The sequence below is a fragment of the Ovis canadensis genome, chromosome 10 (genome assembly GCF_042477335.2).
Source record: "Ovis canadensis isolate MfBH-ARS-UI-01 breed Bighorn chromosome 10, ARS-UI_OviCan_v2, whole genome shotgun sequence".
Classification (NCBI taxonomy): Eukaryota; Metazoa; Chordata; class Mammalia; order Artiodactyla; family Bovidae; genus Ovis; species Ovis canadensis.
The window spans coordinates 84,164,566-84,191,779 of record NC_091254.1 but is presented as its reverse complement, the minus strand read 5'-3'; the positions used below and the strand labels follow the sequence as shown (position 1 = coordinate 84,191,779).

The window sequence follows — 27,214 nt, the reverse complement described above, 5'->3', positions numbered from 1 at the left end:
ATGAGGAGTTAGACGGTAGCTGAGGTTAAACTAGGGCTGTGCAGTTCAGTGAGAATGAATGGACAGTCTTGACTCATAACTCTACATTTTTGAACCATCCGTTGCTGACCTTTAGCCATGCATGGGAGAGTTTATAGCTTTGTTTACAAGTTGCAGTTGAAATACTGTTTCAGCCTACATTGGACCTATAATGAACCAAACCAGAGTAGGACATGAAAAGTCTCAAGAAACCCAACTCTCACTGGTCTTACATTTTGCTTACCCTGAATTGAACTTTTTTGGCATTGTGTCTTTTTAATCTTCATTAAAACCATTTTGAGCTGGTAGTATTTTTCCTCAGATGAAGAAATTGAGGCAGAAGGGCCTAAGTAACTTATCAAAGTCACAGGTTAGAAAGTGTTAAGTCTTTTAATTACCTTTCTGCCACCTGAAATTGAAAGTCGTTCAGTTGTGTCCAACTCTTTGTGACCCCATGGACTATACAGTCCATGGAATTCTCCAGGTCAGAATACCGGAGTGGGTAGCCTTTCCCTTCTCCAGGGGATCTTCAAAGCCCAGGAATCGAGCCCAGGTCTCCTGCATCGAAGGCAGATTCTTTACCATCTGAGCCACCAGGGAAGCCCAAGCATACTGGAGTGGGTAGCCTTTCCCTTCTCCAGGGGATCTTCAGAACCCAGGAGTTGAACCAGGATCTCCTGCATTGCAGGAGGATCCTTTACCAGCTGAACTATGAGGGAAGCCCGGGATTACTGCCTCTTGGGGTACTATATTTATTGATTCAACTGTGTATTAACTGCAAGCCTGTCCCACTGTAACGATAAAATCAAAAGATTCACCAAGGGACTCCTAGATGTTTTGTTTTCATTGTTCAAACCAGATGCTGCTGCTACTTTCCGTGGGCTAAGGGGCCATGTCTCTGAGCGCCATCGTAATCACACCCAACATTTAGCTCACCCTGTTTTCATCCTGCAGTTTGTAGCCATCAATTAGTTCATATGAGGTAGGTCGTTGTCTCATTTCACAAATCAGGCAGCCGATGCGGAGAGAGCTTAAGTGATTTTTCCAGGGTCAGCAGTGGTCCTAGGAGAGAGAGAGAGGGTGAGACTGGGCTTTTCCATCCCAGGCTCAGCCCATCCACGAGGACTCTGCTAACAATCGTTCAATCATCTCAACTTCTTTCATAACCCACCCTGTGAAAAAGATGCTTTCTCTTACTCCTACTATGAGTGTGGGCTCCACCAGGGTAACAGATGAGAGAAAAGTCAAACCAAGGAGGTTATGCACACAGGCAACTTCTTTTCATTTAGTTTCAAGTATTTTAGACCATGAAATGAAGACCATTTTGGTTAAAACTCGCTAATAATAAAATTTTTTAATAAAAAATGACATTGTCAAGTCATTTGAAAAGAACCAGTTGATGGGGTGGTGTATCAAGCATTAGAAATTGAAACTAATTTCCTTTGAGGGAGCACTGCTTTTAGTTTTACTAACAGTATTGTACATAAATATATAACAACTCAAGTATGACAATTTTTTTTTAATTGAGGAAGATGAAATGCAGTTAGCCGCCAGCCCCACCCCGCCCCCCCCCCCCCCCCCCGGCCCAAGACCCTTAGTTTTCGATGCTTACATTATAATGGAAATAGCTTCAGATTTTACCCAGTGGGGTCCAAGCATTCTTGGAGAATTTATTTTTCTCCTCATGTGACATTTTAATATACAGCATTTCATATGCAGTGTGGTTTTGAGATTAGCAAGTATGCAAGCAATAAGAGAAGAAGAAAGTACAGCTAATAAGAAAGTAGGTGTCTCAGAGCTTTTCTGTTTCAACTATGAAGCCTACTATCTCGTGATAACTTTGTTGATAGCAACCTTAGAGTGAGGTTTTGTAAGAATCATGTGTCTAAGCAACCCAGCACGTGACAAGAAATCAGCCTCAGATAGATGGTGCATTTTCTGTTTTAAAGACTTAAACAAAACTTTTCACATTCTTCCTTGGAGGAAAAAAATTACTTTTGAAGCCCTTTTTCACCTGAACACATTTGGAGATAAGAGCTCACAAGTCTTGACATTATTTCATTTTGTTATGTGTATCCGTCAAGGAACCAAGATACGATACAGCTACTAAAAAGTGATGATTGTGGAACAGAGAAACTTGACAGCATTTCATTTCCTTTGTGTTCTGATTATACATTTATCAGAAAACCTGTATCTCTTCCAGTTCAGCTAGAAATTGGTAGAATTCAAGAACTCAAAGGCCTGGCAAAGAACTGTCGTCTTATTTGGTATCATCTTACGTTTTAGAGAAGTTGCTTGGTTGAGTCATTGTTAAAGCTTTTGATTCTCTTTTCATTCTTGGGACCCACTATCCACAGATCACATTTCTATAGGCCCTATAACTGCTTTGCCGCACAAATTAAACGCCAGGATATTTCATACATATACGCCAGCGTTTCAATGCTTGTCAGTCAGAGTTTATAAAATATAGGGATTACAACCTGATATTAACATCCAAATCGATTGTGCTCATTTTATGTGTGAAAATGAGAAAGCCCCGTGCAGACGCTAGATTTCCCAGCCTCTTTGTCACCCTGTTTTTAATTTATCTCCAGGCTTTGAGTCAGTAAGATGATTTTGCTTATCAATTTAATGTACTGATAAAGCATATCTGTGGATCAGAATGATCAGAACTGTAGTGGATCTACAGGTTGTTTGGCATTAAGCCCAGCCCCACTGAGGGTTTTAATGGGGGCTATTTCCTCCACAGAACAAATACATCCCTGGTTTTTAATATTGTGTCTCCACTAGTGATATGATTGCTTCATATGAAAAGTGGACAGAGAAATGCGCTACCTTAGGGAGGAGGGCTTGAAAACTTTTAAACATGTTTTTATACCTGTCCTTTTTTTTAGGTGTACTTCAAGAGGAATTATCCAGATATTACTCACAATGGCCATGTGGTTATGAACGCTTCCAGTGGACAGCCCTCAGCCTTAACGATTTTTGAGACAGCACTGTGATTCTACCATGACATCAAGTCTGTTCCAGAGGCATTTTTCCAATAGTTTTTGCACTGTTTAAACTACATTTTACTTATTTTTATACCAGCAGCAGATATTCACACATAGAATATGTTAGTCTATTTGGGTTTTTTTCCTGCAACTTCACCCAGTGGTTTCACGCTCCTAACAAAATTATTATTGTTATTTATATGTTAATAGTATTTTTGTCTTATCTAAATCAGAGGTACAGGCCACCAGTAAAAGCTGTCTACCAGGTTTCGTGCCTTAAAGAGACTCCAGAGCCAAAGCACATTTTCTAAGGTGTAAGACAAAGTTGTCATAGATGTTTTTTACTGTCCCCAGACTACATATTCCTTTCCAGTTATATCAGGGATTCTGTTTACTTGAAGACTTTGTGAAAGTTGCCATTTTGCCTTACCACTTTCTTTAACATAAGTAGGATCCACTATTCCCCACCAAAGACCTCTAGTTAAGCTAGTACAAAATAGGGAAAACAAAAAATACACTTTAGTTGAAATTACAATAGGAGGCATTACGTAGGAGAGCCCCTCCTCCCCACCCCTCAAGGTAAATGAAGGTCAGTATTTCATTATATCTTCTAAAAGAGATGGGAGAGAAAGGAATGCTTTCAGAAAATTGCCATGCTATGGGGCTTTGATAATGACAGACATGTGAGTGATCATTGATCAGCTTCTAGAGTCCGTGGCTCTGACTTGATATGCCTGTTGCAGTTTTAGCTTCAGCTTGGTGATATTTCTAAAAGGCCATGCTGCTAACTGAAATTCCTGAGTATGTAGTGGTGATTTCATCTGGATTTCTCATGACGACTGACCCTCTGCTGACATAAGCCTTTTGGTTTAGCCATCATTGAAATGTTGTCTTAATAGGATAGAAAGAGAGAACTAGAAAGTGAGAAAAAGAGAAAGCCGTTGCCTACGTTGACTGTGTTTATGCCCTGTGCTCTCAGGATGCATCAGGAAGGTTCACGTTCATGAGCCTGCCCAGGTTAGTTTACTTCTGACCACTAATTGCACTTTGTCTAGGTCTTTCAGATCAGTAGATCAACAAACCAGAATACTTCTAGGACCTGCAGTACTTGATTTGCGCTGTAGGTCCTTAGCTTTTCTCCATGGTGGTGGGTATGGTGTATTGAGTTCAAGTTACTAAAGTTACTGCCCTGGTTTTAAGTGTACTTTCATGGCCTCTCAATAACCACCCTCAAATTGCATATATATATGCTGTCTGATAGTTGGTATTTGGACTCTTTACCAGAGAGAAACAGATATTTCATAGAATCAAGCCTTAAAAACCACATACTCGGCAAACTACCCAAATACATTGAGTGTAGTTTGTATTTAGAAATAATACGGTTAATGTTTAGTCCCATAATTATGTAGTAGTCATGGTTCTTATTTCAGGAGACTGAAATGACAACAAGGATAATATTGAGGTTTGTTAAAATAGTGGAAATATTTGAAATGTATATGTATGTGTTTATTTGGTCTTTAGAGGTTTTTTGTTTTTTTCTTAAAGACAGTTAAATGTTTCTATTTTATTTCTTTTTTAATGGCATTATAGACTTTTTCAATGAAACAAAATTTAGTTGAAATAAATGTTTTCATCTCCAAAGATCTGTGTTTTCGTTTTTAGAGGTCTGACTCATGTCCTTCCTATTGAAAGCTAGTGTGTTTCCTTAAGATCCATTCCAACTCTTCTAGGTTAAAAGTACACCAGATGCTCTATGCAGAGGTGGGTGTCACTGATTGAAACAGTTGCTACTGAAGTAAGCTCAGCTGTACCCTTTCCATTAAGGGAAAGTCATAGCTTATGTCCCAGGATTGAATCAAGTATTAAACTGTTGGAGTTTGGGGGTTTTGATTTTTGCTCCAAACTAACAAGAAACCTCTACTGCTGCTACATTTAAAGCGCCTACAGGATATATGTTCTCAAAGTGTGGTCATTAGGCCAGCAGCAGCAGCATCACCTGGGAACTTGTTAGAAATGCTGATTCTTGTGTCCCATATGTACTGAATCAGAAACACTAGTGATGGGGACCAGTGGTCCCCAGTTGCCTTAACAAGGCCTAAGGGTGATTGTGATGCAGTCCAACATCTGAGAACCAGTAACATGAAATAAAGAACTCCTAAAACTCATTCAGAAAAACACAGAAAGCCCAATTAGAGAAATGGACAAGAGACTCAAATAGGCCCTTCACAGAAGAGAATATCCACATGGCCAAGAACTGCGAAAGGGCTCAGTCTCATTAGTTACCCAGGAAATGCAAATGAAAACCTCAACGAGATACCACTAAACACCCAGTAGAGAGCTGAGATTAAAATGTTTGAGAGTAAGAATTGAGTGCCAGTGAAGCAGTGGGAACTCTTGTGCACTGCTGCATGTGCAAAAAGTATATGTTGGCAAAAAACTTTGTAAAACAATTTGACAGCATTTACTCATACTGCGCGCCCTCAGATCCATTAATTCTGCTCCGTACATATATACTTGTTCAAGGATGTTCTTAGAAACCTAGTTCCTAGTAGCCACAAACTAGACATTACCCACATCCTCATCAACAGCAGAAGGAAAATGGGCTGTGATGTAATAGAATATCCCCCAGCAATGATAGCAGTTGAAAATCAACCACACAGATGCAACACAAACTTAGGCCTGACCCCCAAGAAAATGTATGATTCCCTTTACACAGGTTCAGACATAGTTACAATCAAATCATAGTGTTCAAAGTCAGCTTCTGAGTTACTTAAAATATTCCCTTGTTGGGGGCGGGGCTTAAATGTGTGTTGGTTGGGCTCTTCATTTATTTTCCTCACTTCTCTGTTGCATGTCATAATTCACAATTGAGTTAGCTAAAAAAAGTTCTCGGCCCCATTTTTCTTGTAGAATCTCATTCAAATGCAGCGGTCCGGTCATTTAAACGTGAATAATCTATACCTGAGGAGTTATTTTTGCTGAGTTGTTAAAATATGAACTCTGCACAAGGGTTGTCTTCTAGCCCATAGCAAATGGCTTCATGTGAAGCTCTTGGTATAAGGTCTGTATCTTGTCTAAACAACCAAAATAAATCCTATTTCATCTCTCTAATTCTGTCCAGATCATTCTAGATTTTTTTTTAACCACTTTATTGAGGTATGATTGACATAGCAAAAGTTGTACATATTAAATGCAAACAACTTGAAGAGTTTGAAGATAGTACAGTCAATGAAATCACCCTCACCGTTTCCTCCCACCCTCCTTTACAACCTCCACTAGTAGGAAAGATGCTAACTGCTTTCAATAAAGGCATAAATGTGTTTTCTGAAGAAACAATTGAAGTCAATTCCACAAGGCAGTGATTTAGACTAAGTATTATGATCTGGTGAGTTAAATGTTAATATGTACCTTTACATAAGGTACATATGACCTTATGTAAATTGATGAAAATCTGGGTTTTTCTTTCGGATACTTTGCCTAGATATATTAGAAGCCTCTCGTCTCAAATCTGAGTATTTGTTTCATATCGAATTCTGAGAAGTTTAATGATGTTCATAATCTTAGGACTTGAGTGTGTTACATTTAGCACCTGGGTTTGTAAGTCAAACTTTCACTATGATTCTATTTTGTAGTGTTTTCTCAACACATCTTTACCTAGAAATGTGTATGACACTCTGGATACCACATCTCAAGAGAAAATTTCTTTGTAATTTCACTAATTATTTCAGGGCACAGATGAACTTTTATTAAAAGCAAGGAAATCTTTCACTTGGAATGAGGAAAACTGAGAAAGTTCAAATTCAAAACAAAACTCCAAAATCCATGTTTGTATAATCAACCCCATTTAGTCTCCAAATGAACTAATTCTCCAAAGTTCATTTATTGAAACTGAATAAGTACAGTATGTGTCACTAAAGGAAATAGATTCAGTTCAGTTGCTCAGTTGTGTCCGACCCTTTGCAACCCCATGTATTGCAGCACACCAGGCTTCTCTGTCCATCACCAACTCCCGGAGTTTACTTGAACTCATGTCCATCAAGTCGGTAATGCCATCCAACCATCTCATCCTCTGTTGTCCCCTTCTCCTTCTGCCTTCAATCTTTCCCAGCATCAGGGTCTTTTCCAATGAGTCAGTTCTTCGCATCAGGTGGCCAAAGTATTGGAGTTTCAACTTCAGCGTCAGTCCTTCCGATGAATATTTAGGGCTTATTTCCTTGAGGATTGACTGGTTTGATCTCCTAGCACTCCAAGAGACTTCAATAGTCTTCACCAAAACCACAGTTCAAAAGCATCAATTCTTTGGTGCTCAGCTTTCTCTATAGTCCAACTCACATCCATACATGACTATTGGAAAAACCAGAGCTTTGACTAGACAGACCTCTGTTGCAAAGTAATGTCCCTGCTTTTTAATATGCAGTCTAGGTTGATCATAGCTTTTCTTCCAAGGAGCAAGTGTCTTTTTAATTTTGTGGCTGCAGTCACCATCGGCAGTGATTTTGGAGGCCCCCAAAATAAAGTCTCACTGTCTCCATTGTTTCCCCTTCTATTTGCCATGAAATGATGGGACCAGATCCCATGATCTTAGTTTTCTGAATGTCGAGTTTTAACCCAACTTTTTCACTCTCCTCTTTCACTTTAGTCAAAGAAGCTCTTTATTTCTTCACTTTCTGCTGTAAGGGTGGTGTCATCTACATATCTGAAATTATTGATATTTCTCCTGGCAGTCTTGATTCCAGCTTGTGATTCTTCCAGCCCAGCATTTAGTATGATCTATTCTACATATAAGTTAAATAAGCAGGGTCACAATATGCAGCCTTGACATACTCCTTTCCGGATTTGGAACCAGTCTGTTATTCCATGTCCAGTTCTAATGGTTGTTTCTTGATCTGCATACAGATTTCTCAGGAGGCAGGTCAGATCTTCTGGTATTCCATCTCTTTAGAATTTGCCACAATTTGTTGTGATCCACACAGTCATAGGCTTTGATGTAGTCAATAAAGCAGAAGTAGATGTTTTTCTGGAAGTCTTGCTTTTTTGATGATCCAGTGGATGTTTGTAATTTGATCTCTGGTTCCTCTGCCTTTTCTAAATCCAGCTTGAACATCTGAAAGTTCATGGGTCACGTACTGTTGAAGCCTGGCTTGCAGAAGCCTGGCTAGCATTACTTTACTAGAGTGTGAGATGAGTGCTATTGTGCAGTAGTTTGAGCATTCTTTGGTGTTGCCTTTTGGGGGGATTGGAATGAAAACTGACCTTTTCCATTCCTGTGGCCACCGCTGAGTTTTTCAAATTTGCTGGCATGTTGAATGCAGCACTTTTACAGCATCATCATATTTGAAATAGCTCAGTTGGGATTCCATCACCTCCACTAGCTTTGTTCATAGTGATTCTTCCTAAGGCTCACTTGACTTCTCATTCCAGGATGTCTGGCTGTAGGTGAGTGACCACACCATCATGGTTATCTGGGTCATGAAGGTCTTATAGTTCTGTGTATTCTTGCCACCTGTTCTTAATATCTTCTGCTTCTGTTAAGTCCATACCATTTCTGTCCTTTATTGTGCCCATTTTTGCATGAAATGTTCCCTCGGTATCTCTTATTTTCTTGAAGAAATCTCTAGTCTATCCCATTTTATATCCTCCACTAAAAAGTTACAGACTTCATCCCTCAAAAACAATTTTTTTTTAAAAAAGTTTGCCTCAAATTTCAGTAAATTCATAGATTAATATTCACAAACTACATGGCATATGTGCTTTCATCCTTATCAAATTAAGAATTTTGAGCCAAAGAGCGACCACATGACACACAAAGTCCTTGTTTCCACCTCTCTCTATTCTATTTTGGGATTTAAAAATGTTACAAGTATGTAAATATCCAATAATTGTCAAATAAAAATCCTCCCCAAATACCGGGATTTTTTTTGGATACTAGTTGCCAATTGGTTCTCTGGGATGCACTCAGATGGAGTTTAGTGCTGGGATGTTTATTAGCGGCACCCGTGATATCACCACTGGTGGAATCAGAAGGGATAGAGCAGAGGAAAAAATTGAGCTGGAACACCGGCCAGGTGACCTTAGATGTCCCCATGGGGGGCTCTGAAGAGAAGATGGCTCTTCAGGGTTGTCCTGACACGTCCAATGACCAGGTCTTTATACCTCCACCTGGATGGGTCATTGCACAGAGGCTGCCCCCAGAGGGGCTGGTGGTTTAAGGTTGCCCACTGGCAGCACTTCCAGCAGCTGGACAACGACTCCTTGAAGGGAGGTCAGGACAGCACATGTCCCCCCTCAGCATGTGTCACAGCTCCAGTGGTTGGTGATTAGGATGTACAGTCACAGAAGACTGCTGGTGACTTAACATTTAAGTCAAAATGATGACTTAGTCATTCTCAATACCATGTGGTCTAAAAAACAAAGAAGCTCCATCTAGGGGAGATATCCTCATTCTCTAGGGTCAGCCCAGTTGTCACCTCTTCAAAGAAGTCACCTTGAGATCAATCATCATCCTAGGTAACTCAGATTTCTATAATACCCTGAGCACCTCTCATTTGTTAAACTGAACCATGCTTGGCTAGTGTCCTGTTGTCACCATCTTGAGATACTTATTTTTTAAACAAGGGACTTTGTTCTATTCCATTTTGCTCTGGGTCCTGTAAATTATGTAGCCTTCGCTGACTATGAGTATTCATACATGGTCTGTCTTCTCACTAAACCACATGAGAAAAAGGCTTGGAACTGTGCCCTATTCATTTTTGTAATTACATCTTTCAGCTCCGTGTCTGTCACATAGGGGGTGTGGTGCCTAGTAACTGTTTGCTGGATGAATAGATTACTGAGAATAAGTCTTCTCAACTTCATGATTTTGAAATTCTAAGGTAGCCTAGGATAACAGAGAAGCCCTGGCTTTGAAATCAGTCACACTGATCTGTCAGGTCTTTCTCTACTGCTCACTAGCAGTGTGGGTGTCCAAAGAATGTACTGTCCAGAGTGGAACACTTGAGAGTTAAAGGAAAGCAGTAACCAGCAAAGGTGCCAGGACAATAAACTGGCATCATCCTTGACAAAGTGCGCTCTGGTCCCCTTATATCCATATAGCCATAGTTACATGCTTGGCTAAGTGTTTCCACCTCTTTGAATCTCACTTCCTTCATCTGGGAAATGGATCCAGTTCCTGCCCTTGGACCATTGCTTTGGTTGGGATGATGGAGGGACCAAGAGCATCCAAAGACACAGGGTGGACTCATGACCTTGGTGATTCCTAACCACCAAGAGAGGGGAGCAAGATGAGTGTGGGTGAAGGATGTTTGTAGACTATTTGAGGAGGTCCTCATCTGATGGCCTAAACCAGACTGTTCCTCCTTCACGTGTAGTTAAAATGACAAGCACACAGGGAGGAGCACAGGCTCTGGAGCCAGCCTTCCAGGGACAGATACAGGCTCCTCTGGACCCTGACTGGCTTTGGATTCAAGTTCTGCTGATATTCGTGGGTTCTTAAGGTTCAGAACCCCACAGTGCCTCAGTTTCTTTGTAACGTTGAGATGGGAGTAGTACAGTTCTCAGAGGGTTATTGCCAAGATTAAATATGGCGGTGACACTCACAGTGTGGCTTGTGGGCTAATGTTAGTCCACAACCTGTTTGTAACCAGGTTAGAAGTAAGTACAGGGATTTTAAGAAAGCTAGACACTCACAACCATCTTCTATTGCTGTGACAGCCACACTTGGGATGGCTGGGATCTTGAACAGGCCAGAGACCAGCATGTCACACTTGCAGGGGAGGTGCACGTGGCTGAGCCGCACACCAGTCATGCACACTGGGGTCATTGATTAGTTTGCAATGTAATAAAAATGTAAATAAAACTGATTCTTAACCCCAGACAGTTGAGAAACTCTCTATCAACACTGTTGTCTTTATTCATCGTTATCATGATATTTATGTTTAAAATTAGACCATATAAACTCAAAAGGCCCCACTATACATTAAAAATTCTTTTTTTAAGTTTTTGTTTTGTGTTGGCACATAGCCTGTTAACAATGTTGTGATAGTTTCACAGTGAAGGAACTCAGTAGTACATATACATGTATCCATTCTCCCCCAAACCCTGCTCCCATCCAGCCTGCCAAATAACATCAAGCAGTTCCATGTGCTATACAGTAGGTCCTTGTTGGTTATTCATTTTAAATATAGCAGAGTGTACATATCTAGCCCAAACTCCTTAACTATCCCTTCCTCCTATCCTTCCCCCACCCTGGCAATCAGTTCGTTTTCTAAGTCTGTGAGTCTCTGATTTGTAAGTTCGTTTGTATCATTTCTTTTTGGATTCCACATATAAGGGTCATATGATATTTCTCCTTCTCTGTCTGACTTACTTCACTCAATGTGACAATCTCTAGGTCATCCATGTTCAGTTCAGTTTAGTTCAGTTCAGTCGCTCAGTCGTGTCCGACTCTTTGCGACCCCAGGAATCGCAGCACGCCAGGCCTCCCTGTCCATCACCAACTCCCGGCGTTCACTCAGACTCACATCCATCGAGTCAGTGATGCCATCCAGCCATCTCATCCTCTGTTGTCCCCTTCTCCTCCTGCCCCCAGTCCCTCCCAGTATCAGAGTCTTTTCCAATGAGTCAACTCTTCGCATGAGGTGGCCAAAGTACTGGAGTTTCAGCTTTAGCATCATTCCTTCCAAAGAAATCCCAGGGCTGATCTCCTTCAGAATGGACTGGTTGGATCTCCTTGCAGTCTAAGGGACTCTCAAGAGTCTTCTCCAACACCACAGTTCAAAAGCATCAATTCTTCAGTACTCAGTCTTCTTCACAGTCCAACTCTCACATCCATACATGACAGCAGGAAAAACCATAGCTTTGACTAGACGGACCTTAGTTGGCAAAGTAATGTCTCTGCTTTTGAATATGCTGTCTAGGTTGCTCATAACTTTTCTTCCAAGGAGTAAGCGTCTTTTAATTTCATGGCTGCAATCACCATCTGCAGTGATTTTGGAGCCCAAAAAATAAAATCTGACACTGTCTCCACTGTTTCCCCATCTATTCCCCATGAAGTAATGGGACCGGATGCCATGATCTTCGTTTTCTGAATGTTGAGCTTTAAGCCAACTTTTTCACTCTCCTCTTTCACTTTCATCAAGAGGCTTTTTAGTTCCTCTTCACTTTCTGCCATAAGGGTGGTGTCATCTGCATATCTGAGGTTATTGATATTTCTCCCGGCAATCTTGATTCTGGCTTGTGCTTCTTCCAGCCCAGCATTTCTCATGATGTACTCTGCATATAAGTTAAATAAGCAGGGTGACAGTATGCATCCATGTTGCACATTAGCAATATTTTTAACAGCATTAAAAAGTTAAATTCCTGCTCAATGTTAGGAAGGCTGTTTTCCTTAAGTGTGTTTGTTGAGTGTGTTTGTACCCACTCTATTCGTGAATGAGTAGCATGCTCCTGATGAAGACAGTGCTTGGAAACACAGCTGCTGCTGCTGCTGCTGCTGCTGCTGCTGCTGCTGCTGCTGCTGCTAAGTCGCCTCAGTCGTGTTCGACTCTGTGCGACCCCAGAGACGGCAGCCCATGAGGCTCCCCTGTCTCTGGGATTCTCCAGGCAAGAACACTGGAGTGGGTTGCCATTTCCTTCTCCATTGCATGAAAGTGAAAAGTGAAAGTGAAGTCGCTCAGTCGCATCCGACTTTTAGTGACCCGATGGACTGCAGCCTACCATGCTCCTCTGTCCATGGGATTTTCCAGGCGAGAGTACTGGAGTAGGTTGCCATTGCTTTCTCCTGGAAACACAGCAGGCCCCTTTAAAAGCCTTTCGGAAAACACAGGACTTTATGTGTAAGCTGTTGATTTTTCTTTAAAAACAGAAAGAATACGGATTAAAAAGCTCCTGCTTATTAAATCTAATGTTCTAAAGGAAATTCACCTCACTTTTCTTTCAAAAATCTGAAGCAGCAGTCTATGTGTTGAAAAATCTGAGAGAAATATATATTTATTTGAATTCAGAACTGAAAATAGAACATTAATAGAAGAAATAACATGCCTCAGCCCTGTAAGACCTCCATCTATACTCCAGGCCCATCTAACTCGCCTCAGGGGTCAACACTGGAATTTGTATGATTTTTCAAGAAGCAAGATCAAGACTTAGATATACCAAGAATGCTTTATGGAAAGCTTACTTTGGACAGTTCTGATTAAATTTACTCTTCCACTCAGCAACTAAATTCATGCTCCTAAAACTAGCCAACTTACAATTATCCATCCCAATAGGTAGAAGCTTTGAGTATTCCAAAACAGTGTTTGATCCATAAGCTATTTAATTTTGGAGTACATTATGTGAAAAACATTTTTTAAATTAAATTTTGCAGACTACCTTAACAAAAATTAATATGTCTCTGAGACAAAGTTTATATCATCTTAGAAGTGTTGTAAGTAAGAAAGAGACAGTCCACAGAGGATTGAGAATTTTAAAACTTTACATTTTATGACAACAAATATTTTTTTGGCATGCAGAATCCTAGTTCCCCAACTAGGAATAGAACCTATGCCCACTGTGGTAGAAGTTCAGAGTCTTAACAACTGGACCACCAAGGAATTCCCTAACACAATGGTTTTTAAAAAACAAATCCAAGAGTTTATAATACTTTTACTAAAATATAAGAGAGAGAGATAGAAAAATGTGGAAGGTCTTTTTTTTCAGTAGAATGCCAACTAACAAATGTAGAAAAGTGTTTGACAGATAAAGTACCATATAGCAATCATTGCTGTCATAAGTAATTCTGATAAAATTCAGCAGTTGTCTGATAAATGAATACAGAGTGATGTTTGAGGGATGGAAGAGACAGGGAATTTTCATAGACTGACTTCCCAGAGTAATTAGTTAATAAAAGAGTCATTGTCTCGTTAAAGTAGAAAAATCGGGCAGACAGCACGCTAACCAAGTAACCAGAGTTAATTTCATCAGTAAGGGACCAACAGACACCCTTGACTCTTGATATGTAAAGTAATGACAACAGAATCATTGCTATGGTATTCCTACACCCACCTCCAATATATATATAAAACAAAGCCTAAATTAAATAAGGGTTCAGTTCAATTCAGTTCAGTTCAGTCACTCAGCCATGTCTGACTCTTTGCGACCCCATGAACCGCAGCATGCCAGGCCTCCCTGTCCATCCCCAACTCCCGGAGTTCCCCCAAACCCATGTCCACTGAGTTGGTGATGCCTTCCAATCATCTCATCGTCCCCTTCTCCTGTCCTCAATCTTTCCCAGCATCAGGGTCTTTTCAAATGAGTCAGCTCTTCACATCAGGTGATCAAAGTACTGGAGTTTCAGCTTCAACATCAGTCCTTCTAATGAACACCCAGGACTGATCTCCTTTAGGATGGACTGGTTGAATCGTCTTGCAGTCCAAGGGACTCTCAAGAGTCTTCTCCAACACCACAGTTCAAAAGCATCAATTCTTTAGCACTCAGCTTTCTTTATAGTACAGCTCTCACATCCATACATGACTACTGGAAAAACCATAGCCTTGACTGGATGGACCTTTGTTGACAAAGTAATGTCTCTGCTTTTGAATATGCTACCTAGGTTGGCCATAACTTTCCTTCCAAGAAGTAAGCATCTTTTAATTTCATGGCTGCAATCACCATCTGCAGTGATTTTGGAGCCCCCCAAAATAAAGTCTGACACTGTTTCCCCATCTATTTCCCGTGAAGTGATGGGACCAGATGCCATGGTCTTAGTTTTCTGAATGTTGAGCTTTAAGCCAACTTTTTCAGTCTCCTCTTTCACATTCATCAAGAGGGTCTTTAGTTCTTCTTCACTTTCTGCCATAAGGGTGGTGTTAGCTGCATATCTGAGGTTATTGATATTTTTCCCAGCAATCTTGACTCCAGCTTGTTTCTTCCAGCCCAGCATTTCTCATGATGTACTACTCTTCATATAAGTTAAATAAGCAGGGTGACAATATACAGCCTTGATGTACTCCTTTTCCTATTTGGAACCAGTCTGTTGTTCCATGTCCAGTTCTAACTGTTGCTTCCTGACCTGCATATAGGTTTCTCAAGAGGCAGATCAGGTGGTCTGGTATTCCCATCTCTTGCAGAATTTTCCACAGTTTATTGTGATCCACACAGTCAAAGGCTTTGGCATAGTCAATAAAGCAGAAATAGTTGTTTTTCTAGAATTGTCTTGCTTTTTCAATGATCTAGCGGATGTTGGCAATTTGATCTCTGGTTCCTCTGCCCTTTCTAAAACCAGCTTGAACATCTGGAAGTTCACAGTTCACATATTGCTTTGTGAGCATTACTTTACTAGCATGTGAGATGAGTGCAATTGTGCGGCAGTTTGAGTATTCTTTGGCATTGCCTTTCTTTGGGATTGGAATGAAAACTGACCTCTTCCAGTCCTGTGGCCACTGCTGAGTTTCAAGTTTGCTGGCATATTGCGTGCAGCACTTTCACAGCATCATCTTTTAGGATTTGAACTAGCTCAACTGAAATTCCATCACCTCCACTAGCTTTGTTCATAGTGATGCTTCCTAAGGCCCACTTGACTTCTCATTCCAGGATGTCTGGCTCTAGGTGAGTGATCACACTGTTGTGATTATCTGGGTCGTGAAGATCTGTTTTGTACAGTTCTTCTGTGTTTTATGTATGAACAATATCTTATCCACCTTCACAGAAGCTCCTGGCTTCAATATCCCCACACCATCAGGACACACTTAGGACAGATAATCATTCATTTCTAAAACTTTGAAAACTTATTTAATAAATACATACATATCACTGTGAAAGAGTTAAGAAAACCCAGTGATACACACCAACTACTTCGTCATTGCAGCTCAGGAACAGCCACATAATGGTCCTATATGATCTAGTTTTCGCTGATAATTTTGGCTTCCAAATAACACAATGGGTCTAGATATGCTGACACATGTCTCTTGGGGAGGCACCTAAGATCAGTCAGCAGGCAACAAGAAAAGTTAGGCAAATTTCCCTGAAAAAGTTGGTGGTTTTCCATATTGTATGAATGTTCCAGCTTCTCATTTACATGTGTAGGGGTAAAAATGCAGATGATAATTGGGAACCTGAGACAATTACTTCTTTGGGTGGAATTGGACTTTCAGGTGTTTCTACAGCAGCTGGGCGCCAAGGTGAGGACTGGTAGGTAAACTGTATCAACAAGCCAGCCCAGCCCCGATGTCTATGGCTGGACCTCAATATAGCCAATCCACAAAGGAAAACTAGCTACTTGTAGACGGCTGTTTGTCCTCTTTCTTGCTTTCTCACCTTGGTTTCCTCTCCTTCTAATTGGAACAGGACTCCTGACTATTAGTCTTTTGGGTGGAGGCAGTAGAGTCTCTTTGAGAACAAGTTCTATGTTGGAGTCAGCAATAATTAACCCTACCTGATAAAGATATCACTACGTTGATTTCATCAGAGCCAGGAGCCTCTCTTCAAGGCTAGTTTTTGAGGAGATAGACCAGGTAGCTGCCCAAGCATTGCGATTTCTGGAGCCCTGGGGAAAACCTTCTATACACACTATGTTTTCCACTGATGCTTAAAGGGTTATCATTGTTGATTCATTCAGGTGGATACCTTTCCTTGAGGTTCTTTCAGAACTGAGATCCCGTAGTCTCATGAAAGTATAAAACATTAAGTCTTTGACACTGTAACTCAAGTGATTTTGCCATATCACTTTCTCTCTAATAGAAGAAGCAGTGGACACCACCCATAATTTGTAAGGGTGGGTGTTTGTGATCCACCTGGAAGGGAAGAACGCATCCTCATTAAGTATGACAGGGAACTTGACCAGTAAAGATATTTTAACAACCAGGTTGCCCAATAATATAAAATCACAATAAGGAAATTGTCAATACCCTGGATAACACATAGGCAATCGAATTCAGCTTCATTTTGGGCATCCAGAGAGAAAAATTTGAGCACCACCCACCCTTTGTGCATGCTTGCACGTGTGCTAAGTCACTTCAGTCGTGTCGAACTCTTTGCCACCCTATGGACTGTAGCCTTCCAGGCTCCTCTGTCCATGGGATTCTCCAGGCAAGAATACTGGAGTGGGTTGCCAAGCCCTCCTCCAGGTAATCTTCCTGACGTAGGGATCAAACCTGAGTCTCCTATGTCTCCTGCATTGGGAGATGGCTTCTTTGCCACTACTACCACATGAGAAGCCCTTCAGCCTTGCCTATTTAATCAAACTAGCACTCAAATTTGCCCTGGGGCAGAATTGGTTGAAGGATCTTGAAGGCTTTGGCTTGGAGTTCGTCATTCTGGGAAGAAGAAAGTTGAAGAACCAGACTTGCTTAGTATGGAGAGGGCTAGCCGGCTTAGGTACCAAAGGAGTTACTGAGGGCAGCTGGTCTCACTCATCAGAGCCTGGCTAAATGTGGCATCTGGGCCATAGAAGAATAGCCAGTGTTGGTGGGGAAAATGAATGGCTTTCATACTGAGTGTTAGTTGAACAAGCTGATGCTTGTTTCAGGCAAACAAATGTCACCTACATCTCAATAACAAAAAATTCAGATTAAACTTTTAGAAAACTGAATGGAGACAATGTATTTATGGGCCAAGTGTGCTGTTATACCAACACTGTTTCTGTTTGGTTTTTTCCCCTCTGCTTTACTGTAGGAAGTTTCTATTGCTGGTAGGGCTTGCTCCTGATATTTTCTGGACCAGAACAGGAGCACAAATAGAGGCCCACATATTGTATGTCTAAATAGGTAGAACTATAAATCAACCTGACAGAGTGTTCAATAATGTGTTATCCTCCCACCTTGATAATCCTTCCCAACTACCTGGAAGGGTATATTCGAATTGGCTTGATTCAAATTTAGAATTCTTGAATTCTCAGAGTTCTTACTGAAACATGGAGGTGTGGGGCAAGCAGGCCCATGCCCACAGCCCACACCTAAAAGAGCCTTACTCACAGTAGTAGAGACACCCCAGATGGTACAGGCATGTACTGTCCACCCCTCCCTACCCTGAAAAATGGGCCCTTCCAGGCCCAGGACTACTCACACCTGTGGTGTTGCATGGTGCTATCAACCTTGGGCGGATGGAACAGGCCCATGCATGTTCTTGATGTGGGCTGGAGTCATTTGGGCCGGCCATTCTGGGATCCTGGATACCCTGAGTATCTACATTAGTCCTTCTGGATCTTTAAGGTGCCAGTAATCCCCCTGGGGATCTTGTGAGGCTGCAGACTCTTGTTAATATGCTATGGTCAGAGGGCAGGCCAGGGAGCCTGCATGTCTCACCAGCGTCCAGGTGATGCTGATGCTGCTGGTCTGTGGACCACACTCTTGTCAAGCGAGCATCTGGAGGAGAGGGCTCTGGACACATGTGTCCTCTTGGTTCTCAGAAGTTTCACCCCATGTATACTGGGGAGGGGATGTCAGAGGAGGGTTAGACTGGGGTCCTCTAAAGTGTGAGGCTCGGGGCAGAGGCCTCTTGCCCTGCTCTAAGGGCAGTCTGGTCCCTTCTTTGCCCACGTCCCGATGCATCCATGGGCTCTGTTCCCACACTGCAGGCACTGGTCCTTCCCTACCAGCTCTGCCACCGCAGCCCTTTGATCTCCCACCCACTCTTCCCAAGTCAGGTTTCTTTTGGCTCCTTTTTCTGCGGTGTTCCCACTCCCTCCCCTGATTTTCTCTTACGCCAAGAAACAAATGTAAAAATAACATTTCAAAAATATTGAAAATTAATGCTGATGAAATCATGGTTTTGTTTTATTGGGATGTAAGCAGGCAGTAACAACAACCAGAGATACAACCTCTCCAGCGCCTGGCTGTTTTCCTGAACAGAATCCTACTGCTCACCCATTACCTGAAATTGGGATTTTCAAACACAAATGTTTGCTGGATCAGAGCAGACTGGACTTTTCTCCGGTATTTTTATTTTGACAAGGCTAAGGAAGCTGCTATCTTGCCATCTGATGGAATCAAATAGGCTGCTAAAAATAACCCCTGCAAGTTTCTATCACAAACAGGGAAACACCTCTCCTGCTCCTTGCCTGTTACCCTGTTGATGAAGCTTAATCCTTCGACTTGTATTCAAGTATTTGCACTGGTTTTGGGTTCTTTTCTTTTCTCCAAGGCTGCTTTTCACTATTGATCTGAGTTATTTGAACAGGTGGCTTTGCACCACCTACGCTAATGGCAGGCTTTTGTCTGCTTTGAGACTGCACAGGGAGGCGTTTAAGGCAGAAACGTTTCTTTCTTGCTAAACTATTCACACCTGTCCTGATAACCACCTGTGGAGAACTAAGGCACCATTCCAGAGAGGTCTTCCCCTAAGTGGACACACGCTCAGCCAGGCAGAGGCCCCGAGAACGGCGACCAGGCAGGAGTTCACCTTCTCTCTCCTGCAGCTCATGTGACAAGCAGCTCGGGCGCTGAATCCTGTGTCCGAGGGCTGGATGCACCCCCAGCCCCGCTCTGTCCGGAAGCGTGTGGACATTAGGGACCCCTGAGGGGCAAGTTTGGGGGTCCTCGCTGGATCTGGTCGGTGGCCCGGTGTAGGTGGGCGCACAAAGCCTCTGGGGGCCACAGCAGACCAAGGCCGCCGGCCTGAGCCCGCTTCCCGATTCCTCGGTCCGGGGCGCTTCGGGCGGGAGCCTGGGGCGCGGGCCGGAGCTGCGCTAGTGCGTTTGGCGGGCGATCACAGGCTGGCGCCCGGGACGCTGCGCGCGCTCCCTGGCCGCACATCACAGGCGCCGGGAGCCCGCCTGCTGCCTGGAACGCGATCAGAGGCCGGGCCTCCGGATCCCGCAGGCGGGGCGAGGCGCGCACGGGCCGCAGGGGACGGCGATCGCGGGCGGGTTCCCACGGGGACGTCCGGGGCTGAGCGAGGGCTTCTCCCGGCTTCCCGCAGGGTGTCCTCCTGGTGGGAAGGCGGTGTGAGGAAGGGAGGTGAGTCCTCGGCTCTCCGGAAAAAGGGAGGCCGGGGCTTACTGGCCCCAGGAGGGGCCGTGTAGACGCTGCATAGGTAGTCACCGAGTGATAGGTTTTTCTAGAACATTGTTTTTGGCGGGGGATATGGGGGCGGGGGGGGCATCTACACTATCAGTTACCTGGTCAAAAGAAAAGAAAGAATAAAATATACATGGAATAGACAATGCCGGCTTGGATGTAGTTTAAAGGGAGTTGGTCCTGCCCGCAAAGGTGCCTGTGATGGTGCCCAGTGATTCTCACCTGGAGCCACTCCTCACCTGCGCGCTGTAGGTGGGCTCCCGACCTGCCTCCCCTTGTGTTACCCACAGGCACTCAGGGCAGCGGTGTGTGTGTGTGTGTGTGTGTGTGTGTGTGTGTGTGTGGTGCATATGTGCACTCGCACGTGTGCACATGAGTGTGCCTGTGTAGACACATTCACACTCACACACACAATTACAGATAATCTTCTGAGTGGCAAGGAAGCGGGAGTGCCTAGCGCTCTTCACCTCTATAGATGGCCCTGTCCTTATCTCTAGGAGAGGTGGAGGTCAACTGGCAGCTCTGGGAATATAAGGGTTCCCATCCAGCGGACCACCCGTAAGAGGACCCTCATCCTCTGACCGTAGTGACTGTTTCAGAGACTAGCAGTGGCCTGAGGCCTGAACCAATCAGCATATGATGAGCTGAGTGGCAGGGAGGGCATATAGGAAACCAGGAAGAATGAAAGCCAAATCACAGGAGTATGAGATGCACTGTCTGTAAGAAACATGAGACATTCTGAAGCCAGAAACACAGTGTACTCTGTTGAAGGTGGTAGTGATGAGGCTGGAAGACAGGTTTAAGAGTGTGTTATTAAGAGTCCTAACTGGCACTGCACAAGAATTTCTCTGACAGGGGGAAAATTTGGGGTGTCACTATGGAGAAGGGACTGAAATAGAGAAGAACATCGGAAGCTGATTAAGAGGTGGATGTAGCAGCTAGGGAAGAAACTCTGTAGGTCTGGGAGCTCCAAGACATTCTAGAAACTGAGAGGCCTTCCATGTCACTTGGACAAATGTGGTCTTGGGATAGTATTCATTTCACTTATCTTCTTCACAGTGGCTCAAAATGTATTCCAGAGCAGAGAGACAGAAAGGAAGGAGGTTTCTAAACTTTTCTTAAACCACGGGATAATGAAAAATTATACCATATTGAGGGGTTTTCCCTGGTGGCTCAGATGGTAAAGAATCTGCCTACAATGCAGGAGACCCTGGTTCAATTCCTGTGTGGAGGACATCCCCTGGAGGAGGGCATGGCAACCCACTCCAGTATTCTTGCCTGGAGAATCCCCATGGACAGAGGAGCCTGGCAGGCTACAGTCCATGGGGTTTCAAAGAGTTGGACATGACTGAGCGACTAAGCACATACCATATGGAAAGAATATTATCAGGAATGCAAAGGTGTCTCAGATTAAACACATGAAATTATCAAAATTTGATTGATATGGTAGTTTAAAAGTGGGTTTATTGAGGTATGCTGTGCGGTGCTAAGTCGCTTCAGTTGTGTCAGACTCTGTGCAACCCTATGGACTGCAGCCTTCCAGGCTTCTCTCTCTGTGGGACTCTTCAGGCCAGGATACTGGAGTGGGTTGCCACACCCTCCTGCAGGGGATCTTCCACCCAGAGACTGAACTGCACAAGAACTGCAGAGTTCTCGTGCCTCCTGCACTGCGGGCAGACTCTTTACTGCTGAGCCACCAGAGCAGCCCTGATTGATGTATACTTTATGAAAAAGGGCTTCCCTGGTGGCTCAGCTGATAGAGAATCCACCTGCAATGTGGGAGACCTGGGTTTGATCCCTGGGTTGGGAAGATCCCCTGGTGAAGGGAAAGGCTACCCACTCCAGTATTCTGGCCTGGAGAACTCCACGGACTGTATGGTGTTGCAAGGAGTCGAACACGGCTGAGTGACTTTCACTTTCACTTTCTTTTATGAAAAAGAAAATTTATCAATGTTAAGTGTGCAGTTTGATGGGTTTTAAAGTGTATATAGTCACATGTGCTGTGTTTTGTGCTTAATCACTTAGTCGTGTCCGACTCTTTGTGACCCCATGAACTGTAGCCCGCCAGGCTCCTCTGTCCATGAAGATTCTCCAGGTAAGAATACTGCTGTGGGTTGCCATGTCCTTCTTCAGGGGATCTTCCTAACCCAGGGATTGAACCCAGGTCTACCACATTGCCGGCAGATTCTTTACCATCTGAGCCATGAGGGAAGACCCAAGAATACTCGAATGGGTAGTCTATCTCTTCGCCAGGGGATCTTCCTGACCCAGGAATTGAACCATGCATTGCAGGTGGATTCTTTACCAGCTGAGCTACAAGGGAAGCCCATATAGTTACATAACCAATATATGTAACATTTCCATCACCCCACAATTCCCTCATGTCCCTTTGAAGTCAGTCTCCCTGCACCTCCAGCCCTTGGCCACCACAGATAAGGTTTCTGTCTCTATGGTGTTTGCTTTCTGGTATATCATACACATGAAATCATACCGTTTGTAGTTTTTTGAATCTGGCTTCTTTCACTTAGCAAAGTGCTGTTGAAGTGCATCTATGCTGTGGCATTTATCAGTAGCTAGTTCTTTGTTATGCCCATGTGATATTGCACTGTATGGATGTATCACAATTTGTTTTTCCATTCACCCATTGACAGACATTTGGATTGTGTAAGGGGCTAAAAATACATCTGTATTCTAATCCTTTGATACTGTGAAAATTAATGTGGCAAAAGATGTGATTAAGTAAGATTCTCCAGAAGAGTAATTCATCCGGGATTATCCAGGTGGATCCTAAGTGCTGTCACATGTATCCTTGTAAGAGAGACTCAGAGACTTTAGAGATAGACAAGTGGAGAAGAGGTGACATGAGGGTGGAGCAGAGAGAGATGCAGCCAGGAGCCAAGGAAAGCCAACAGCCTCTGGAAGATAGAAGAGGAAGGATTTGGACTTCAGGGCTCCAGAACTGTAAGAGAATAAATTTCTTCTGTGCTAAGAAATGAATAAGAATTCCGTATTCCTCCCATCCTCACCAACACTTGGTATTGTCGGTCTTTTCAGTTTTAGCCATTCTAGTGGGTGTGTCATGGTATCTCATTTGGTTTTAATTTCATATCCTTAATGACTAGTAATGTTCAGCATCTTTTTATCTGTTCATTTGCCATGCATATTTTCTTTCAGTGAGATACTTTTTCAAATATTTTGCTCGATTTTTAATGAATTGTCTTTCATTACAGACAACTTAGATACTTTTAACATATACTATGGCTTCCCTGGTGGCTCAGAAGGTAAAGAATCTGCCTGCAATATGGGAGTCCTGGGTTCGATCCCTGGGTTGGGAAGATCCCTTGGAGAAGGGAATGACTGCCCCATTCCAATGCTCTGGCCTGGAGAATTCCATGGACAGAGAAGCCTGGCAGGCTACCTTTCATGGGGTCACAAAGAGTCGGACATGACTGAGCAACTTTCACTTCACATGTACTATAACTTATACAAATATGATTTTATTTTATTGAGAACAAGATCCCCTGGGATCAAACCCATGTCTCTTACATCCCCTGCACTGGCAGACAGGTTCTTTATCACTAGTGCTACCTGGAAAGCCTGTATAAAGAACAAAACATCTTTCAGTTTATACTTTGCATTATAACTCAACATACTGAATACATCTTTAACAAACTCTATTTTATATCTTTCCCTTTATCAGGTATTAACATTTGGAACAATAGGGCTGAGTCAGACTTCATATCGGGTGCAACATCAACTCTCTTCATCTATTCTGTTTTTGTTGGAACACAGAGGGTGTTGTGGCAAAGGGGTGAAGAACACAAATGGCATGTTTTGCAATATTTGGGCATCTTTGCAATGAGCTGCTCCAAAAATCATTAATGATTTCATCTTGGATAGCTCTCCTTCCAGTTTTTCAGGATCTGAAGGCTGAAATTATTCATCTTCATTCTGAATTGTTCAACTTTTTGTTTGTTCAGAGCTACAAGATTGACTTTTTGTTTAAAACTGCCATCTTTCTCACCAGTCCAGGTTCGATGCATAAGACAGGGTGCTCAGGGCTGGTGCACTGGGATGACCCTGAGGGATGGGATGGGGAGGGAGGTGGGAGGGGGGTTCAGAACGGGAAACACATGTACACCCATGGCTGATTCATGTCAATGTGTGGCAAAAACCACTACAATATTGTAAAGTAATTAGCCTCCAATTCAAATAAATTAATTAATTTTTTAAAAACTGCCATCTTTCAGGTTCATCCATGAGAGAAGTAGACTCGAATGTTGTAAATAGAATTATTCAAGTAGAATAAATGTTGTAATATACAAGGAACATTGAGACTCTCAGAAATGTGTGCTGAGGTTATAGGGCTAATGACAGGCTGGTGACCGTTGAGTAGACATCATCCTGCTTACTTGTCCACAGGCATTGTACATGAATGCTCCAGGTGCCCTTCTTCCTGGTCTCCCTCGTCTTCACTTTCACTTTCCCCTTTCTCTAGTAAGTAGCATTTAGCCGCAAATTTATCAACATGTAGAATAATCTGATTTGGCTATTCGGTTGTACACTGTGTATTACTTCAACTAGTGTGGAAAAGAATAAATGGCCATGAACTATGGTGAAGTGTTTCCAGTGGAGAGCAAACTATGGGGAGGAATTTACATGCCGCTTTAAAGGAAAAAATTTTAAATGAGAAGCAACATGGCAGAGAGTCGAGAATGAGCTGTGATCTTGATTAAAACTATTTTCAACAAGGACATACCTGTTTTTGGTTTTCTTTGGTAGCACTGTGGGGCATGTAGGATCTTAGTTCCCTGGGCAGTGAAAATACTGGAGTCTTGACCTCTGAACCACCAGGGAATTCCCTAGACACCCCTGTTTTGTACTGCAGTTGTTTGAAAACTGGTCATGGTAATAGAACTGGGCTCCTTGGAGATACGGCTAATTCTCTGGTCGGGACATAGTATACACAGGATGAGCCTGGAGTGTCTTGAAGTAACTGAAAGAAAGGCAGTAAAAGAAAACAAGGGGGCTGCAGAGATGGACACATGAACCAACCTGAAAGATCTCTCAGTGGCCAAACCGGCAACAATTTGAATGACAAAATCAATGTTGGCTTATATCTTAAGGATAAAGTACAAAATAAAAATCCATGGGTCCATAGTGAAGGAAATGAATGGTTGAATAAGAAGTAAGGGAGGAAGAGAGAAATATACTACAGAAGAATTCAGAATTGTTTAGGTAGATATCCCCCCTAAAGGAGATGGAGCTTAACTCCCACTCCTTGAGTATGGGCTGTGCCTAGTGACCTCCTTCCAAAGAGATTATGGAAAGGAGAGTGGAGAAAAAGTGGGAAACACCACTTCTGCCACGTGATCAAGATGAGCGTTATCAGTGGTAAGGCATGTTTCTAGCGTATACTCTTTACCTGATGTGATGAAATGGCCCTCCACCTCTGTGGCCTTCGTCCCCAACACATGCAATCCCAGTATAACAAAACATCAGACAAACTATCACTGAAGAACATTATATAAACTACCTGACCAGTACATCTCGAAGTGGTCAAAGTCATCAAAAACAAGTGAAACTTGAGAAACTGTTGGAGGCCAAAGAAATCTAGGGAAACATGACTTCTAAATGTAACAAGGTATCCTGGATGGATCCTGGAACAGAAAAGGGGAGTTGGGGGAAAAAAACAGTGAAATTCGAATGAAGTATGGAGTTTACTTAATTGTAATGTACTCATGTCGGTTCCTTAGTTGTAACTAGTATATACCATAGTAAGGTAAAAGGTTAACAACAGGGAAAACTAAATCTGTGAAATTTTTTCTATACATCTGAAACTATTCAAAAATAAGTGTTTTATTTAAAAAGGAAAAAATATAAAACAACTGGTCATGAATATGGATATGTTTGTTATAGAGCCTGAGGTTATAAAAAACTATAGCTACCATGAATAAAATGAAGTGGTGGTCAATTAAATTTTAGCATAGATTAGATCTAAAATAAAGATTATTTTATTATCTTGTTATTAAAAGCTCTGTTATTTAAAAAACACAGTGAGATTGTTTATTTTTCTTTCACAGAAAGTTAAATTTATCAATAAATATTTGCTAATTTTCACCAATATACATTACCTAATATCTGGGCCTATCACTGTTAGCAGTCTCACTGCATTACCCGGACTTTATTTCCCTTCTTGTAAAGAACTTTACTTACATTCTTTTATTGAGGTTAGAGGGATAGAGTTATGAACTGAATGTTTGTGTCCCCCTCAAAATTCATATCTTGATAACCCAACCCCAATTTTGGGGGGTCCTTTGGGAAGTGATTAGAGCATGAGGGTGGGGTCCTCAAGCTGAGATTGGCGCCCTTATAAGAAGAGGTACCAGAGATTGCCTATCACCTCCCTCCCCTTCCCCTTCTTCCTTCCCTCTATTCCTTCTCTTTCCCTGGCTCTCCCAGCACCTGCCTTCAGAGGACACAGCAAGAAGACAGTTATCTGACTTACTGTGTTCAGTATGATAATCTCTAAGTCCATCCATGTTTCTGCAAATGGCATTATTTCACATTTTGTTCTTTATTCACGCTCCATCAATGCACTAACAGTGTGCTGTTTATAGAGACAGTAAAATCCCCTTAAGCAAAGGCCACATTTTATGAATATTCATTGCTTCCCAGAAGGAATGTGTTTCCCCAGATTAAGTGCTCAGTAGACATTAGCTAGCACTTTTTGACAAAGTGGAAAGATACGCATAGTTTGTGATCAGTTATGAATGTAACTGGGCTTCCCTGGTGGCTCAGGCAGTAAAGAGTCTGCCTACAATGCAGGAAATCCTGGTTCTATCCCTGGGTTGGGAAGATCCCCTGGAGAAGGAAATGCCTCCTGCTCCAGTATTCTTTCTTCGAGAATTGCATGGACTATAGCCTGCCAAGCTCATCAGTTACACTCCTCATGAGTTATACTCGTCATGAGTGTAACTATGCTAATTTGCACAGTTGATCAGTGATGCTCAACATTATGAAGTCTGATGCCCTGAGAGTCACTTAAACCCTCCCCAGAAATTGATTGAGTCATCAGTTTGGCCCCCAAATCACTGATCTCTGAAATGGTAGTTTCCCTTGCTTTCGGCCTTCATAACAAAATTAGATTGAGTATGTGGCATTTCCATCAGTTCAGCAATGGCCCAAACAATCCAAATCAGCAGACTGTGGGAA

At 42.6% G+C, this 27,214-nt stretch overlaps 1 protein-coding gene across 2 annotated transcripts in view; it reads left to right on the top strand.

Moving 5' to 3' along the window:
* Positions 1–4,652, top strand: part of LOC138446662 (ATP-binding cassette sub-family C member 4) — a 188,176-nt gene extending 183,524 nt beyond the window's left edge. For both annotated transcript variants that reach the window (XM_069601880.1, XM_069601881.1), the window contains one exon: positions 2,913–4,652. In XM_069601880.1, the coding sequence (XP_069457981.1) occupies positions 2,913–3,020 (108 nt within the window). In that variant the 3' untranslated portion in view covers positions 3,021–4,652. The remainder of the gene's footprint in view (positions 1–2,912) is intronic.
* The last annotated feature ends 22,562 nt before the right edge of the window (positions 4,653–27,214 follow it).